The following is a 19,266-nucleotide window of genomic DNA, read 5'->3' on the forward strand; positions in this document are numbered from 1 at the left end:
TTTTAATGCTACAGGTCAAGATGTGTGTGTTAGCTGTTCAGTCATGTCTGATTCTTTGCGACCCCGTGGACTGTAGCCCACTAGGTTCCTCTGTCCTTGAACTTCTCCAGGTAAGAATACTGGAGTGAGTTGCCATTCCCTTCTCCAAGGGTTTTTCCCAGCCCAGGAATCGAACCCAGGTCTCCTGCATTGCCGGTAGATTCTTTACCATCTGAGCCACAAGGGAAGCCATGGGCATGTTGCACTCCTTCAATAAATGAGCCTGGAGAGAGAAAAGAAGATCTGACCACAGGACACACTGATGTTATGAAGGGCAGCCTGGGAGACAAAGAAGGTGCTGCTAGGGAAGTAAGAGGACAAGCAGAAGTGAGGGTCCAGAGGCAAAGTCAGGGAAAAGTTTCTGGAAGGTCAACCAAGGCTGGGGCCCCAGTGGGGTGAGGACTGAAAAGAGACCATTGTTTCTGACAGCACAGAGGTCATGGAGACAAGACAGGGTAGATTGGATGGCGTGTGGGGAAGAAGACAGGTGAGAGAATCGAGAGGTGAAACAAACTAGAAGCAAGTCTTCCGCGGAGCTTTGATATTCAGTGGAGCAGAGAGATGGAGCAACAGCTGAAAGAAAATCTAGGGTGGGGCTTGTTATGGTGGGAGATGGCTGCCTGCTTGTGTGCTGGCGTAATCCAGTGGAGAAGGGGAGTTTGTGGAAGAGAAGAATTCATTGCGGAAGCAAAGCAGCTGATGGGTAAGAGGGTCGAAGACATGGGGGCCTGTGGACGGTGTGCTTCCAACACAGCAGGGACGGTCTGGTTGATGCTTCCCTAAACTGGTTGCATCTCTAATCTACTCTCCTGATTCTTCAGTCTTTAATCAATCACCAAATGTTGTTGTTTGTTCACCCCGTACTATCACTTTCACCACTTGATTTTTGTTCTCATTCCATCATTCACAACTCCATCATTACAAGCCTTCTTCTTGAGAAAATACATTTGCTTCAGTGTTCAAAGCAGAATCACCTAGAGCCCTTATGCAGCCCAGATGAGCAGGACAAGCAGTCTGTCCCTATCAATGGATGAGGTCTATGGAGAAGAGGAGCTCCTTGCTGCCTGGTCCCATAGTCACTGGAGTTCAGTGACTGTGACACTTGACAAAGTGTCAAAGTGACAAAGACAGCTTGTCTTTGCTGTCTCCTGCCCTTTTGCTGTCCTAAGGCAGAGGCCCAGGGTCCCTGCTGGAGCCCAGAGAATGAAGGCAGGGCAAAGAGAAGCCCCCCCACCACACGCGCTGTGACCAGTGCTCTCCACACTCACCCACAGATCCCAAGGCCACAAGACATGCTCATCCAGCAGAAACAACCTAGACCAAGGGCAATGGCTCTTAGCAGACGATCTCTTTCCAGCCAAGAATTCCTCAGGGAGAAAGCATGGCTCTACCGATGGCTAAAATCAGTCCTGGCTTCTCCCCTGGCTTTGCATGGAGGTGCGCACCTGGCATGCACAAGCCAACCCCTGCTGAAGCTTCTCCCCTGCTGCCGAAACTGGAGCCAAGGTTAGCTCATCCCCAGCACTGGAGGTACCCCAGGCCCCTCACAGAATCAAAGTCCAGGCCCGAGAAAAGAGGAAGGTGCTCCTTCTCCCAGCCTGTGGAGGGCCTCACTCTTGCCTCGGATGATTGACAGTTGAAACATCAATTTCTTGAACAGTAAAATCCCACCCCTGGGCTTCCCAGTGAGCTTAGTGGTAAAAACAAACAAACAAACAAACCCACCTGCAATGCAAGAGATGTGGGTTCAATCCCTGGGTCAGGAAGATCCCCTGGAGGAGGAAATGGCAACCCACTCCAGTATTCTTACCCAGAGAATTCCATGGACAGAAGAGCCTGGTGGGCTATAGTTCATGAGGTTGCAAAAAGGCAAACACGACCATGTGACTGAGCATGCACGCACAACCCCCTCAGACTTGGTAATTCACTAAAATGACTCACAGAATTTAGAAAATTACTGTATTTGCAATTACAGTTTTACTACAAAGGATTCAAATAAAGAGCAGCCAAATGAAGAGACACACAAAACAAGGTCTCAAATGTGGAGCTTCCATTTCTTCTCCCCAGGGCAGTGGAATGGGTCACTCTGCTGGCTCATAAGTGTGCTCACCAACAGGAAGCTCACCCATCCAGTGAGTCTCAGCATCCAGAATTTCCAGGAGGGTTTCATTACATAGGCAAGGTTGATTGAATCATCGGTCATGTGATTGAACTCTCTCTCCAGCCTTCTCCCAGCCCCCACCCCATCTCTTCCACAGAACTCAGGAGATCCGATTGATATCATGTGGCTCAAAGCTTTCATTCTTGATCTCATGGTTGGTCTTTCCCATGGTCAACCACCAACGTAAAACTCTCTGGGTGCCCATCATATGTGACCTCATTAGCATAAGCCCTGTTGAGGTCCCAGGGCCCACCATAAATAACAAAGACAAAAACTCCCTCCAAGGAACCTAGGACAAAGACCAGACATTCTTTATTATACAACAGTCACATGGGTCATCAACACCCATCTGGCCAAAAAGGGAAGGGAGAGAGTAGACGATTTCCCAAGAAGTGTGCATGAGCCGGGCCTGGGAGTGATATACATACACCTAATTGCAAGAGGATCTGGAATTTTTGGCCTAGCTGTATTCCTAGGAAGAAGAGAAAATAGATTTGTTAAACCGTAAGGTGGCTCAAACAATAAAGAATGCCTGCAATGAGGAAGACCCAGATTCAGTCTCTGGATTGGGAAGATCCCCTGGAAATGGGAATGGCCACCCACTCTAGCGTTCTTGCCTAGAGAATTCCATGGACAGAAGAGCCTAACAGGCTATAGTCCATGGGTCACAAAGAGCTGGACATGACTGAGCAACTAGTACTTAACAATGCCACACAGATACCTTACTAGCCTGGGGTAATAATATTTGTCTTAGAGGAATAGACTGAAGATGAGATTATAAAGTTTCTCAGCATATTACTTGGGACATGGTGGGCCGATGACTAGCCTCTTAACTATTCTCCCTTCCTCCTTTCTCCCTGGTCTGTCTTCTCTCCAGTTCTTTTCTGCCCTTTGTTTCTCTTTAATATTTCTGCAAGCTCTACTTTTCGCAAGTCATTACCTATTCCCACTCCATCTAAAGCACTTGGATAGTTTCAATTGTTGTCAGGGCAAAGTCCAAAGAGAACCTGGCATTAAGGCTCCCACCCCAACTTCCTGACTCCCCCACCACTACCCCTCACCTTGAAACAACTCCTGCTCTCAGAACATACCATGCAGCTCTGCTTCAGTTGGATTCTTTATCTGATCTCTGCTGCTGCTGCTGCTGCTGCTAAGTCGCTTCAGTCGTGTCCGACTCTGTGCGACCCCATAGACGGCAGCCCACCAGGCTCCCCCGTCCCTGGGATTCTCCAGGCAAGAACACTGGAGTGGGTTGCCATTTCCTTTTCCAATATCTGATCTCTGGCCCCACCTAAATCATACTCATATTTTAAGAAATAACTCATTTCCCACTTTCTCCATGAACCTCTTCTGACTACACAGGTGTTACTCCCTCAGACTGAACATATCGTCTCTTCTTACTGGACATTTGTGATACTTCTTCATATCATTTCATTAAGTCCCATCTGTGTAAGCATTCCTCCCTTTAGTCTAATTTCCCAAGAGCAAGAGCCATGCCCGGTACCCCTTGCATCTCTCTAGGTTGCCTAGGGTAGTACCTTTGGCAGAGAAGATATTTCAACAAATAGTTGTTGATTGAGGCATAAACTTCAACAGAATAACGCACTAGGAAGAGTTCAGATCTGAGCTTAAAATCCAGTGACAATATTTTCAAGCTGCATAATCAGAGACAAGGTCATCCTTGAAGATCTCTGTAAGTCAAGGCTAATTACCTCTACTAGACAGGGTGGTTATGAGTACTAATGGGATAAATGTATATAAGGCACTTCCTGAGTCCCTAGAACAGTGTGCCTTCACAAATGTTAGTTCCCTTGCCCAGCCACCCTACCTGAAACTGACGACATAAAATGACCTGGGAGGAGACAGGCAAAGCTGACAAATATATCTTACATTGCAAAGCTCAAAGATCCTGGCCCTGGGGGTGAGGGGTGTGTGTGCGGGGGGAGGGGGGAATAGGGGTGACCACCTCTTTCGATAATATGTGAAAGACAAGATGCTCTTTTTTTATTTTTTAACAAGACGCTCTTTGACTCTAAGGGGGCCTGAAATGAGGTTTAAGGGATGGTAAGATGCTAGCAAATTCAAACTCAGAGTTATTTCAAGAAAAAGTTGCATCCTTTGGTCTGACCTCACCAGGGAGCTGGAGACCGTTTTGTCAGTTTGGCAGGAAGGTGAATATTCCACCCTGAAGAGCCATGGACCCAGACAGCCCTGGTTTAATGACCCAGCAGTAAGGGGACTGGCCTGTCCCAAACGAACAAGAGAAGATGGGGGATCACTCAGTCAGGCCTGGACCAATAGGCACACATCCCCCTTCCATACTGACAAATGTCTTAAACTGGCCATTAAGAGAGCCACCCTGTGGGACATCCTGTTGAGTCCACGGTTGTTTATAACATGGTAAATGGGTGTGACTCTGGATAAAAATAAAGCCCTACACTATGGGGAGGAGTAGGTGCGTGTCTGTGTGTCCTTCGAATTATCACCAGTAGTTGATCAAGAACTCACTGCATATTCTTTGCAGAGCAGCCTCGTTGTTGTTCAGTTGCTAAGCTGTGTCCCACTCTTTGCAACCCTGTGGACTCCTATGCAACAGGCTCCCCTGTCCTTCACTGTCTCCCAGAGTTTGCTCGAACTCAAGTCCATTGAGTCGGTGATGCCATCTAACCATCTCATCCTCTGCTGCCCTCCTCTTTTGCCTTCAATCTTTCCCAGCATCAAGGTCTTTTCCAATGAGTTGGCTCTTCGCATCAGGTAGCCAAAGTATTGGAGCTTCAGCTTCAGCACCAGTGCTTCCAATGGATACTCAGGGTTGCTTTCCTTTCGGATGGACTAATCAGAGGGAAAAAGCAGAACCTCTGCTTCTCGCGCAGGACAGTGGAGTCTCCCGCCCACCCGCTTTCTCAGAGAGACCTGAGTTAGCCTCCCAACTCTACCACCCACCTGCCCCAGGACTTTCAGAAGTGATCCACCTTGACGTCCCCAGATGTACTGCCCTCGCAGGGGCCCTGAGCGTCAGCCGAGGAAGCGGATGTCCCTACAGAGCCAGCGTAGCCCCTGCCATTGTGCTCACGAATGCTGTCAGCACATTATCAGACATCAGGAGATGGAAGAGCAGAGCATAATTTTGGCCACCTGATGCAAAGAACTGACTCATTGGAAAAGACCTTGATGCTGGGAAAGACTGAAGGCGGGAGGAGAAGGGGGCAACAGAGGATGAGATGGTTGGATGGCATCACCGACTGGATGGACATGAGTTTGAGTAAACTCCAGGAGTTGGTGATGGACAGGGAAGCCTGGCGTGCTGCAGTCCATGGGGTCACAAAGAGTCAGACGTGACTGAGCAACTGAATTGAACTGAGTAAATTGTAACTGTTTATCAAGCATGAATAGGGATCCAGCCTGAGCAGACACAAGTGAAAAATGAAAAGGGATTTTCATGGTATCGGCCCCTCTGCGTCCGAGGCCCCTCAGCGGGATTGAAGGTCTCCTCTGACATCACGTGGGGCTGTCTGGTCACCTGTTTGCAGACCTTCTCAGGTTCCAATTGATGTGCCTTCCTTTGGAGAAGTTCTGGCCCTCTTGCAACCACCCTGCCCAGTCCGTCTATATTTTATAGATGAGAGCAGAACACCAAGGCTTCAGGGAAATGACATTTCCAAATGACATTGGGGGGAATGGCCATGCCCCCCAATTCAAAGACCTATTTGTTGGCAGAGCTGGAATGCAGAACTATTGGGTCTGAAGCCACCATCTCAGGCCTGTACCCTTCTCCCTTTCTAAAGCCCTGACCCTCCTGGGGCTTTGCAGTAGTGGCTACAGGGTTTGGAGACAACTGGCAAAAGGACAGTGAACTTGCATGGGAGCCCGTGAGTCCACGTCCATTTACAGTTGGGATGGAGAGTCCCCACGGTGACTGCCAGGCAGAGGGGCCAGTAGGCAGTCTGGGCCCATCACCATGACAACAGGCAAACAGCACTTTCTCCTTTCCAGACCCATCTGTCCATCGCCACCTGTGATCTTTACTCCGGTTACTTTCTAACGTGGACAAGAAAAGTGATCCCTCTTCTAACTGGTAGGAAATCTGAGCTCAAGAAAGTGGCATCACTGCCTAACCGCAGGGCCAAGCCCCTCACAGTTCAGAAACAGCCCACCTGACAATCAGAAGGGTCTTCTCATGAAAACTGCACATTTATGCCACAGTCATGACAGAGAAACATCGGTGCCAGATCCCAGGCCTGTATCTGAGCCCAGCTGCTTCTCATTCTCTTCCGAGGCCAGGCCTGCTGCGAGGTTTCATTTAATTGTGTATTTTTATCATTTGATATCTGTAGCCAGATGCCTGTAGGCAATAAATGCCCTTTTCCATCAGTTCAAGCAAGAAAATGTACCTGCCATGGTACCATTTGCTTCACTGGGCTGCTGACTTATTTTAAGAACTAAATCTTTGCTGCTACCCTATTTTTCACACTGGGGTGTATGTACTCCCAAGACTGACATTAATAACTTTCACGGAGGGCAATTTCCTTTCGAGTGAGAATGTAGCGCCACCTAGTGTCCGCTCTCTCAACCGCAGCCAAAATAAATAGAGGTAACCTTGACAAATGAGAAAGTTTTGCGCTCTCAACCAGAATTTCTACACACATTCTTCTCTTCTCACATAACAGAGCTTTCTTGGCAGGATTATATTTGTCTTATTTTTAAGATAAATAAGTTAAGACACAAGGCTCCAGCAAGAAAGCTGAGTAAGTTTTCCACTTGCCAACTCGGGGTCATACTTTCCAACTTGGGTGGCTGTCATTTATAAACGATGAGCTCATGAGAGAAGAGAGCTAATGCAACCCCCAGGTGCCCAAAGCACGACCGTGGAGAATGGCAGCCCTCCCGTGGGACCTGATGCAATCGTCTTGACTTTATTTAGCCTTTCATACCAGCGTGTCTAAGCTCTGGGTGCAGGATTATCCTCACAGCACCCCCTAAGGAGTACAAATCTCAGTGATGTTATTACCTGCAGGTTACCGCAGGAACTCATATGTAAGGAGGTGTTAAGTCTTTCCTCTGTGGTGCTACCCAGAGATGGGGCTGTTCACAGGCCCCTAAAACTCACTGCCCCTCTACTTCCTTGCCAGTGCAAGAACTGACATCTGTCATTCTATTAGCACTCTGGCCTCCACGCTCCCAATTTTTTCCAATATCTACACAGAATCTCTTGACCTTGGCACCACTGAGATGGATAACTCTTTGTTGGGGGTGGGGGACAGTGGTCTGTTCCATACACTGTGGATGTATAGCCGCATCGCTGTTTTTCTACCCATTAGATGCCAGTAGCATCCCTCTCTGCATTTATGACAATCAAAATATCTCTAGACATTGCCAAACGTTCCCTCGGGGTGCAAAATTACCTCTAGTTGAGAGCCACTCTTCTAGAAGGCAAATACACAGAAATATAAATACAATAATACTAACAACAGTTGCTGGTGTTGCTCCCATTTGAAAGGTCCAAACTGCGTGTGAAGAGCTTGATGATACTATCTTATTTAATATTTGCAACCAAGAACCAGTCTGTGTTGACTCTCTATGGAAATACTTACATTGCACATAAAGAGACTAGAGCTCAGAGATGTTAAGTAACATGGCCAAGGTCACACAGCCAGCAGCCACAGCCAGCAGCAGCAGAGTTATCATTTAAAATCGGGCTTTTGTGACTCCAAACCCTGAGCTCATCACCACCTCCAGATTCTGGGGCCACAGATCACAAATGTTTCTGAATAGCCCTGATTGTCCACAGACCTAGCGTATGCTTAGCACTATTCAAATAATATATCCAGATCCAGTTCAAAGACATAAAGACTGTGGCTCTTCTCTGTAAGTTCAATCCAAAGTGTTACAGCCAAGGTCTTGCTCCAAGGGAGAGCCCTGGGCCTGAGTGCAGACACAGTGGCCAATAATTCACTGTATGACCTTTGTTTGGGGTCAGTTATTTAAGCTCCCAAAGTCTCTATATAGTCACCTCCAAGATAAAAAGGATGAGTTAGAGATTTCCAACCCTGGCTGCACACTAAAATCATATGGGGATCATGATGGGGAGCAAAAAAATCATATGAGGAGCCTAGGAGTCACCCCAAAACAATTAAACCAGAATTGCTGTGACCTGGACCGTAACATTCCTGAGCTCCCCAGGAACTCGATATGCAGTCAGAACTGAGACAAATAGGACTAAGCCCCTCAAGTTTTGTGTTTCTACTTTAGGACCCGATTCCCCTTAGAGAGGAGGTCCTCTTTTCCCCTTTCCATGATACACAAAGCTGGTTTAGGGGTGCCTGGTTTCTCTGTCTCCAAAGACTGTCCCAAAAGCCTTGAGCAATTTCCTGGGACCCCCTCAGTGTCTCAACTGCCCTCCAGTCTCTGAATGAATTGTTTCCAGCCTCCCACTGTACCAATCAAAAGTCTGGAAACCCCACCCCACGGCCTATGGCAGCTGGGGGTGGCAACTCCTTCCACAAAAGGCTGCAAAGAGCAGAGAGCATGACAGAAGACAGCTGCATCCACTGAAAGACTATCCCCCTCCTGGCCTCGTTGAGCGCTTGCCCTGTCTGACTTTAATAAGGTTAATTCTAATCTGTGGTCTTTCAAGAGGTGAGAGAAGCTCCCCTTTCTGAACATGACTCACTGCCTCCCATTTCAGCCCAAAGGCAAGTGACAACATCTCACTCAGCAGGTGCCTGAGAGGAGTTCTGGCTATAGAAATGTGACTTCTTCCCTTCCTCTGCCTCCCACCACCTCCATTTCTGTGAGCGACCCCACTACATTGGGAGGGCTTCACGCAGTACTTTTAGGTACAAAAGAAGCAATAAAAGTAATTTACATTGATGAAGCATTTCTGAGACGCCAGGCTCTGGGTAAAGTATTTACACGCACTGTTTCATCTCTTCTTCGCAAGCACTCTCCTGAGAAGGTACTGTTGTTATTAACGTCACCATCATCATTATCCCCATTTTACAAATGTCTGCATTCACTGTTCTTGTTCCTCGGCCTTGGTCCCCATGATGCCACCAACTATCTGAATGAAGGCAGCTTTCCACTGGCCCGTGCAAGTGCAGGGCCCATGTCCAGTTGGGTTCACCACTGGTTCCCAGACTGGCAGAAAAAGAGCCAGAATTCAAGCTCAGGCAGGCTGGCCCCTATGTGCCTGTGAAGTCTATAAAGAAGGCTGAGAGGGACTTCCTTGTGGTCTAGTGGCTAAGACTCTGTGCTTCCAATGCAGGGGGCCCGGGGTTCAATCCCTGGTTGGGGAACTAGATCCCACATGCTTTAACTAAGAGTTGATGTGCTGCAACTAAAGACCCCACATGGTGCAACTTAAAAAAAAAAGAAAGGCTGAGCAGGCTCTCGGGATGTGAGCCATGAAGGACACAAGAGCATATCGAAAAAGATATGGTCGGTGTGGTCAAGTGCTACCGAGACACCAAGGCTTCATCCATGAAGAGGCCAGGGAGGGTCATTTCATAGGAGTTGTGGGGTGGAAGGGAGTTGGTGAGTTGAATGAATGAGAGATGAAGAACAGAGAGAACTGCTACCTAGCCCAAGCTCACACTGTTCGCTGTGCAACAGGCCAATAAATGGAGAGACAAGCCACTGGGGCAAGGAGTGGAGACTGTATTCAGAAAGCCAGCAGCCCAAGAAGACCGTGGACTGGTGTCCCAAAGAACCATCAGCCTTCCCCAGTGAGAGGTCAGGCGCCTTTTATCCTAAAAGGGGAGAAGGGAAAGTCCTAATTCTGGCCAGACTCCAAAGGAAGTGTGTTCATTTCTTCCTCCCTGCAGCCATTCACATGTGGGCCTGGTCAGGAGGTTTCCTGTGAGTTAAATATATTTTAGCTTAATGCTCATGACCTGGGAGGCACGGTGTCCAGAGATGGGCCATCATAATGTAAGCTCTAGGCAACACTCCCCTTAGTGATTAATTTGTACTAAAATGTAACGGTTCTTCTCTGTTATGGAAAGAGTGAAAACAACTCCCTGGAGAAGAGGGAGACTTTTGTTTTGATTTGTTTTGCTTTGTTTTATCATGCTTTCCGTGAGAGAGACTCAAGCATGTTAAAAGCTGATGGGAGGTGCCGGCGGAGACAGAGAGGCTGAAATGTTTGAGGGATAGAGGGCAAAGTGGAACTGCAGGTCCCCAGCTGTCTCTGCCACAGTCAGAGGGAAGGCCAGAAAGCCAATCAGACCTTGCAGGCCCAGGTGGGTGGTACCTGAAGGGGACTGAGGCTGGCATCTTTACACCAAAATTACATTCTACCCGCATGACCACCCTGGGAAGTATGGATGCTCAGTCCCTCTGCACAAGTGAAGAAACATCCTCAAAAATTCGATAACTTCAGGATCTTCCCTAGTAAGTCTAGTAGTTAAGACTGTGCTTCCAATGTAGGGGATGTGGTTTCAATCCCTGGCACCAGAATCCCACATGCTGCACAGTGTGGCCAAAAAATATTAATAAAGTAAATTTTTTAAAGTTTGGTTAAAACAAAGAAAAGAAAGGTTTGGTTTAAGAAAAAAAAATTTAGGTGACTTTGATGCATCCAACAAAGGGCACAGCTTGGCTGAGCACCAGGTCCCTCTGGCATTGAAGCCTGAGCTGGTCTGTCGTTGCAACCTGACACCCTCAGCAGAAGGTGACCAGGACCAAGTGCCACCAGATTCGAGCCAAGTCAACCAGATCGCCCAAGTCCCTGGTCTTCCCACTGCCCTGCCCTCCCCCTGCCTTTTGATCTGCAAGTGGTCAGCCCTCACCTCCCCGGTGTGAGTCAGTCTTTGTTGGCTTAGCAGCTCAGGAACAGACATCAGGGTCAGGGGAGCCCACCAAATGAGACCTTGTCCGAGTTAGGAAATCAGTGCAGCAAGTTAATTTATCACCACGGTGGGACTGCGTGTGTGCATGCTACACCACTTCAGTCATGTCCAACTTTGCAACCCTATGGACCACAGCCCGACAGGTTCCTCTGTCCGTGGGATTCTCCTGGCATGAATACTGGAGTGGGTTGCCATCCCCTTCTCCAGGAGATCTTCCCCGCCCAGGGATGGAACCTGTGTCTCTTATGTCTCCTGCATTGGCAGCTGGATTCTTCACCACTAGTGCCACCTGGGGGTTAGAGGAGCATTTTCCCCATCCTCCTTGGTCTTTGCCCTTCCAGGCTCCTCCCTCCCAGAACAGCTTAACACCAGCCACTAACTGATGTTTAGGCTCACTGGCTGTGCACCCTGACCTGCTGACACCCCGGCACTGCTTGTTCACGCCTATGTCCAGACTCAGAACTGGAGCCGAATCAGAGTTCATCCATCAATCACATCCAAAAGTCCAGCAAGCCAATTAAAATCCTATCTGAGAGAGCTCTGTTTGGTGTGAGATGGGACCAAAATCCAGGAGGTGAATTTGTTACAATGATTTTAATAAGCAGGGGCATTTCATTAGACCCTCACAGAACAGGGAGGCATTCAGGCTTGAGCTGCCCCCAGGAGGTCAGACTCTGCCCACCCATGAGTGGGACACATCTGGCCTGTTAAAATCAAACACAAACAGAGACCAGACTCAAAAATCCCCTGAACAGACAAGTTCAGTTTAGTTATACAAGCAAAGCTTAATTTAGTTAGCTTCTTTTGCAAGACAAGCAAGGTTAACTTGACCTGGATCACTTCTTCCTTTGGCTGCTGAAAATCATATGCAAAGCTTCAATTGCTCCCCCAAATTGATATGAGGCAACCAAAAAAGCTGATTCCTTCTAATATTGTAAATAATTCTGAATTGGTAACTGAGAAGAACGTGAAGAGTCAACAGAAGCACCTCCACGCTGTATAAGCTGCTTCATAACGATATTCCTCGGAGCCTCACTCCATGTTTGTTTGACTGCTCCCCATTTACAAACTGTCCTTTTTGGTGCGTGCACAATACTTCCCTATTTACTGCTTCAGTGGCTCATTGGTTCTGTTGTTGTGTAGTTGCTAAGTCATGTCAGACTCATTTGTGACCCCATGGACTGTGGTCCACCAGGCTCCTCTGTCCACGGAATTTCCCAGGCAGGAATACTGGCGTGGGTTGCTGTTTCCTTCTCCAAGAAATCTTCCTAACCCAAGGATCGAACCCTCAGCTCCTGTATTGGCAGGTGGGTTCTTTACCTTGGAGCCATCAAGAAAGGCCTCGCTGGTGTTACTCCTGGCTCTTTTCTGAACTCTTTCTGAACTCTGGACAGCTGTAAGGGGTGTGGGCCCAGGATGGTGAGAAGGACTGTGTGCCCTGGGTCATTGTGGAGGATGTTACTGGTCCTCCCAGCAAGGATCTGGGCAAATAGAGGAACAGGGTTAGCTAGGACTCGGGGCCCCTGACCCCAGCTCCCAGGTTCTGAGCCCCTGAGCGCCTCCTGAGTCCTGAGTTCCTACCAGCTTGGGGAGGGGGGTAGACCAGAATTCAGACACCTGAGCTAGGCAGCCAGCTTCACTGGACACCAAGAACGTGGCAATGCGCTCAGGGATCTATCCCTCCTCTCTAGCACGACATGGAAACCTGGAGGGCAGGGATTTCCTATCCTCTTCATTTCGAATCTCCTGCAACTAGACACCTGCATGCTCCGTGCTTCCTGGGACGCAAGGCCACGGTGCCTAAGCGCTGTCACTTCCCTTGTGAATCTGTATGGGGTTTATAAAGCAACAGGGTCCTCGGCTTCCCGCCCCTCCCCTTCTTTAGCATTGCCTCTCTCCCTCCATGCCCAGACCCCAGGTGAGGGGTCCCATTCTAACCCCCCACCCTCAACTCGGTAGTGAGGGGCCAGATCCCAGGGAAGACGCCCCAACTTCCTCCCTCCCTCCACACTCTGATCCTGGGGGTCCCCATTCAAGAGCCTGCCTTTCATCTTGGACCTACTGTTGCCAGCCCCTGAAGCTTCCTCATCTTCAAAATGAAGTGCAGGCTAATTGAACTTGAAAGTCCACCCTGACCCTTGAACCGCACATGCTCTGACCTTGAGTCTGACTGTGGATGCGCTGGAATAAGGCCTGCTCCCGGGACAGCGGGTGTGGGACAATGATGCTGAGGACGGTGCAGAAGAGCCGATGGATGCCCTGGCAGGTGCTGAACCGCCGGGCTCGGTCCTTCCCCTCCCCACACCGCAATGCAAGGGACTCAGCCCCGTGCAGCTGGAGAGAAAGGAGAGCTTGCGGATGGGCAAGCAAGGCAAGCTGCCTGCCGTGTAGAGTGCGGCCTTACAGCAGAAAGAACAGAGAACACAGCCAAGGGACTTCCGCTTCCATCTCCTCCTCTCTCTCCACTTAAACTGGGCCCCCACTTCCCAGCGCCTCAAGCTGGAATCTCCCTGAGATGTTCTCCTCTGGGAATGTCCAGCCCATGAAGCACAACGTCTGTCGTGTTTGTAGCTGGCACTTCATGATCTCTGCCCAGGGTCAGGTTCTCAATAGTGTTGAATTCCCCAAAGTGCTCCAGGAGAGAGCCAAAATGATCAACTCCATTTTACAGGTGGTGAAAGGGCTTGATAAAGGGGGTCAGGAGAAGGACAAAGGGACATAAAATTAAATATAAAACATCCATACACTTGTTTTTCTAATACCAGACCGAAAGTGAAAGTTGTGACCGCACAGACTGTAGCCTGCCAGTCTCCTCTGTCCATGGAATTCTCCACGCCAGAATACTGGAGTGGGTAGCTGTTCTCTTCTCCAGAGGATCTTCCCAACCCAGGACTTGAACCCAGGTCTCCTGAGTTGCAGGCATATTCTTTACCAACTGAGCCACCAGGGGCTTGATAAAGGGGGGGTCAGGAGAAGGAAGAAGTGATGTAAAAATTAAATATAAAAGCTCTTTACACTTGTTTCTCTAACACCAGACTACTTATGAGCAAATTAAACTCTTTACAGGATGCCCACCCTCCTGATCCTTCTTTTCATCTCATCCTTCATCTTTATGTCCTTTATCCTACAGCTCAAAAGTTAGAGTTGAGAGGAGAGGGCCCTTTTTTCTATCACATCCCATTGTGACTGCTGGCACATCCTGTTCACCAGGGCTGTGAGGAGGGTTGGTGCAGGTGAAAATCGCTGGTTGCCAGAGACAGCACAGGATCAAGGGAATGGAGGTGGAACAGGAGGGAAGCAGGCAGGGCACAACCTTGAAAAGAATGATACAGCCACAGGACACGACAAAAACTGGTTAGAACCCACTGGGTGCAAGATTGTGGAAGATTCAACTTCCGGTGGACCTTGAGCCTCATTATACACTCACTGGTGCCATGACCGTTCTGAGGCCAACCATAAAACATCCAGAGATGGGGATATCAGACCACCTTACCTGTCACATGAGAAATCTATCTGCAGGTCAAGAAGCAACAGTTAGAACCAGACATGGAACAAGGGACTGGTTCAAAATTGGGAAAGGAGTAAGTCAAGGCTGTATATTGACACCCCGCTTATTTAACTTATATATAGAGTTCATCATGTGAAATGTTGGGCTGGATGAATCACAGGAAAATAAAGGATGTTACAAAATTCCAACTTGGATGGAGAAGCCTTGGAAGTAAGGGAGGATGATGAGAAGACGTCTCCCAAAGCGGCTTCCTGATTTCTGCTGGCTCACAGAATGAACGTCATCGTAAATGTCATTCACTCAACATTTATTGAGCACCCACTGTGTGCTAGACATTATTCTGGGTGCTAGGAATACAGCAGGGAGTAAAACAAAAACCTTTGGCCTCAAAGAACCAACATCCTAACCTGGAGAAATAATAAACATAATAGTAAGCACGTTATCTAGTAGGAAAGGTTAGGTAAGTTAGCATGGGGCAAAAGGACGGCGCAGCTTTAAGGGGTGGGAGGGTCTTGTTGCGAAAGGTAACGTGAGCAGACGCCTGAAGGAGGTATAAGGGAGAGAAGCCTGCAGACCACTGGGAGCGCCTGATCCTCATCCTCTCCTTCACCCGGTGCTAGCTCCTGCTGCCGGCATAATTTCATGCCTTCAGTAAATAGTTAATTAAGCAAAAGGAAATAAGGCATCGTTTCATTATCCAAATCATTTTTTAAAAGAGCAGGGACAAGCTTTACTTATTCACTCTAATGTCTAATAGTATGTAAGTACAAAATAAATAATGTGTTGAATCAATTAATTCATCCATAATCAATAACTTAATTAATAAAAACCCTACAACTTCCCTGTAAGTGTGAAACATGATACAAACTGTCATATAAACAACAGATTGGAGACTCTTTTAAGATGTAAAAGTACCGCTAGTAACATCAGAACACTATTATATTTTTGCTTTTTCCCTTCCAGCACTTATCTGTATCTATAACTTATCATAGGTATGATTTAGTGATTCATAAACACACGATTCTGACAACGGGTTTTTTCTACCTATGATGTTCTTTTCGTAATTGCCATTGATAAAGGATACACAGGCTATGTTCCGACTGCCAGAAAGCAGCATTGTTTCCAATGTCCCTGAATTAAAATGCGCCAGGTAGCAAGGAGGCTCCATAGCTCAGTGGTTAGAGCACTGGTCTTGTAAACCAGGGGTCGCGAGTTCGATCCTCGCTGGGGCCTCTCCCGTGCTCCTCTCTACTTTTTAAATCGTCCCATTGTAAACATGCCCCCAAATACAAAATTTCTGAACACGTTACTTCTTGCAGGATTAAAAGTAACTGCTCCTGACATGCTTTACGGTGCTTTAGAACTGACCCGGAAGAGAAAATACCGTAATGCAACAAAAAGCAAGAAAAGGAAAAGCGGTCCTCGGCGACGCGGTGCTACCAGGACCTGGGGCCCAAGCTCCCGAAAAGGAGGTGCGAGGCTCCAGGGGTTCGTTCTCACGCCCTGAAAAACCAGACTGGCACTGAGCCACAAAAGGGCAGAGGGGGCGGCCGGCGCCCGGCACTCGGCCGCGGGCGGGGCGCGCGCGGAGGCGGAGTTGCGCCTGCAGTTGCGCCGCGCGGCCGGCGGGAGGAGCTGTGGCTAAGCGCCCACACGCCTGTCCGCGGCCGGCTTGCGCGTTCTGAGCCTATTCCCGGGACTCAGAGTGTGGCCAGCGTGGCCTGGACCGAGGCCCGCGCTGTGATGACACGTGGCAGCCCGGGCTTCGGAGCCCAGCCTGGTTCCAAGGCCCTACCCCTTGGAGAGGAAGGGGGAGCGACTCCCAAAAATAAACAGTCCCGGTCTGCTTGGGAAGCCAAGTTTTGCAGCCGGTCCTGTGTCTCCGGTTTTTTTCCCCTGAATTGCAGAATGCCGCTTGACTTTCAAAGTCGCGAGAGCCTTTTCTGAGTATATGATTCCCTCCACCCACCATTTCTTGATAAAGGATTGTTTGTAAGGAAGCCACTAGCCACCTGTGGCCCTTGACTGAGTGTCTGAAATGTGGATATTCCGGACTGAGATATGCTGAAAGAATAAATTACACATTGGATTTAGAAAATTTAGTACAGAAAAAGAGAACTATCCCGTTAGTAATTTTTCATTTACGTATTGGTTTAAAGCTGTCATATATTGTTTTTCAGTCGCTCAGTTGTGTCTGACTCTTTGCGACCCCATGGACTGCAGCAGGCGCGGGCGACGCTTCCCAGTCCTTCACCATCTCCAGGAGCTTGCTCAAATTCACGTCCATGTAATATATTGGGTTGACTAAAATACATAGTTGCATTACTTTTACCTATTTTTAATGAAAAATGTGAAAAAAATTAAAAACAGAAAAATTTTAGTTACAAGTGTGGCTTCCATTTGCAGCTCTCATTTCTGTTGGATGGTGCAGAATCCTGTGACCTTGAGTTCAAGTTAACTCTTAACCTGTGCTCATGCCAGGTAAACCTTTCATCTCTGGGTCTCCCAGAGCCAGTACTCTGCCTGGCAAGCAGTAACCGTGGCATTGGTTGAGCTGAAATTACATACCTCCCTAACATAATCTTAAACTCCACAAAAAAAACAAGAAAATGTATTTCTTAAACTGGGTTCATTTTGAGAACGATGTAACTGTAAGAATTTCTATCTTGGTTCCCAAGATGTTAGCTCTAGAAAAAACACACTCATCTTTTATTGGTTATTTAGACTTCCCTGGTGGCTTAGACGGTAAAGAATCTGCCTGCAATACAGGAGACCGAGATTCAATACCTGGGTTTGTAAGATCCCTTGGAGACAAGGATGGCAACCCACTCCAGTGTTCTTGCTTGGGAAATCCCATGGACAGAGGAGTCTGATGGGCTACAGTCTATAGGGTCAAAAAGAGTTGGACACGGCTGAGTGACTGACACTTACTTATCCCTTTGTGAAAGTTCATGGGCATTGCCAGTCATCTTCCAGAAAACAAAGCCAATTGGCCGGAGAGGAGTACCCTGCCTCTCCCCCAGGTTCCCAAGCATTTCAGGGCACCTATTCAGCTCCCATCTCTAGAACAACTATCCTCCTGTTGAAATGTTGCGTTCAGAAGGCCTTGAATTTGATGGATGTGGTCTTGTACTTAGACACATGAACTCTGAACACCTTTCCCTCGGGACTCAAAACACTTTCAGACCATAACCTTTTTTTAAGTATAGTTGATTTAAAATGTTGCTTTATTTTCAGGTGCACAGAAACCTGTTTTTTTGTCTATTTCTTATTTTTTTTGTTTTATGTAGTTTGTTAATCTCATACTCCTAATTTATCCCTCCCTCTTTCATTTCTTACTTCTAATGATTTTTGTGTGGAGTCTTTAAGATTCTGTGTATAGAAGATCATGTCATCTGCAAATAATAACAATTTTACCTCATCCCTTCCAATGTGGATACCTTGCATTTCTTTTTCTAGCCTGACTGCTGTGGCTAAAACTTCTGATACTGTCTTGAATAGAAGTGATTAGAGTGGGCATCCTTGTCTTGTTCCTGAATTTAACAGGAAGGCTTTCAGGTTTTTACATTATTATGTTGGTTGTGGGTTTGTCAGAAATGGCTTTTGTTGAGATATGTTCTCTCTATAACCACTTTGGTGAGAGATGTTTATCTTGAATGGATGTTGAATTTCATCAAATGCTTTTTCTGCACCTATTGAGATAATCAAGACTTTCCAGGTTGCTCAGTGCTAAAGAATCTGCCTGCCAATACAGGGGACAGAGGTTCAATCCCTGGGTCAGGAAGATCCCTGGAGTAGGAAATGGCAACCCACTCCAGCATTCTTGCCTGAGAAATCCCATGGACAGAGGAGCCTGGGGGGTTACAGTCCCTGGGGTCACGAGAGTCAGGCTCAGCTGAGTGACTGAGCATGCATTGAGATAATCGCATGGGTTTTGTCTTTTCTTTTATTAATGTGGTGCATCACACTGACTGGTCTGCATATGTCAAACCGTCCTTACAACTCTGGGGTGACTCCAGCTTGATCCTGTTACATGATCTTTCTTATGTATTGTTGGACTCAGTTTGCTAAAATTCTGTTGAGCGTTTTTACATTCATATGCATTAAATAGGGCCAGACCCACACATCTTTGAAGAAAGATTGTACAGGGGGAAAAAGTGAGAGAGAGTGAGCGCATATATTTGTTCCAAAGGTTAGATCCAGTCTCCCTGAACTGAAGCAAGATTTTCAGCCATCTTTTAACAAAATGATGCAGAGGGTAAGCCCCACCTCGTTTCGTTGGTGTTGGACCCTGAAATTCATTTTTTATTCTAGAGAGTGTGTACAAATATCCTAGAGAGTGTGTACAAAGAACGTCACCTGCCATTTCAGCAAACAAGCGATGCTGTGGCCATCCAGCCATCAGCCACGGCAGCCACCCCTGATGATGCACCTTCAGGGGAATTCAGGTTGGAGAAAAACAAGATACTGGCTCTAGACAGTTAAGATGCATATCTAAGGAGTAATTTCAATAAACCCAGACTCTTTTGCATCTTCCCATACATAGAAAAGCATTGAGATCTTCAGCATGAGATGTCCATTTTTGTGTGTAATCAGCATTAATCTTTTGATGTTCAACCACATGTTGTTCATCTGTTTTCAACGAAAACTCCTGTAAACCCTGGCTCCTCCCTTACCTCTTGGGAACAGTCACTCAGAGCTATCTGACA

At 47.6% G+C, this 19,266-nt stretch overlaps 1 protein-coding gene and 1 non-coding gene across 2 annotated transcripts in view; one reads left to right on the forward strand and one right to left on the reverse strand.

Annotated features, from left to right (window-relative positions):
• Positions 1–9,212: 9,212 nt before the first annotated feature.
• Positions 9,213–19,266, reverse strand: part of HHIPL2 (HHIP like 2) — a 38,353-nt gene continuing 28,299 nt past the window's right edge. The window contains exons 10-13 of the mRNA XM_068985719.1: positions 16,527–16,621; positions 15,926–16,192; positions 13,209–13,383; positions 9,213–9,337 (exon numbers count right to left, since the gene is read on the reverse strand). Coding sequence (XP_068841820.1) covers positions 9,213–9,337; positions 13,209–13,383; positions 15,926–16,192; positions 16,527–16,621 — 662 coding nt within the window. The remainder of the gene's footprint in view (positions 9,338–13,208; positions 13,384–15,925; positions 16,193–16,526; positions 16,622–19,266) is intronic.
• TRNAT-UGU (transfer RNA threonine (anticodon UGU)) lies at positions 15,718–15,790 on the forward strand. The gene has a single exon. It is a non-coding gene; the product is annotated as a tRNA-Thr (tRNA).

The sequence above is a fragment of the Capricornis sumatraensis genome, chromosome 14, assembly GCF_032405125.1.
Source record: "Capricornis sumatraensis isolate serow.1 chromosome 14, serow.2, whole genome shotgun sequence".
Lineage (NCBI taxonomy): Eukaryota > Metazoa > Chordata > Mammalia > Artiodactyla > Bovidae > Capricornis > Capricornis sumatraensis.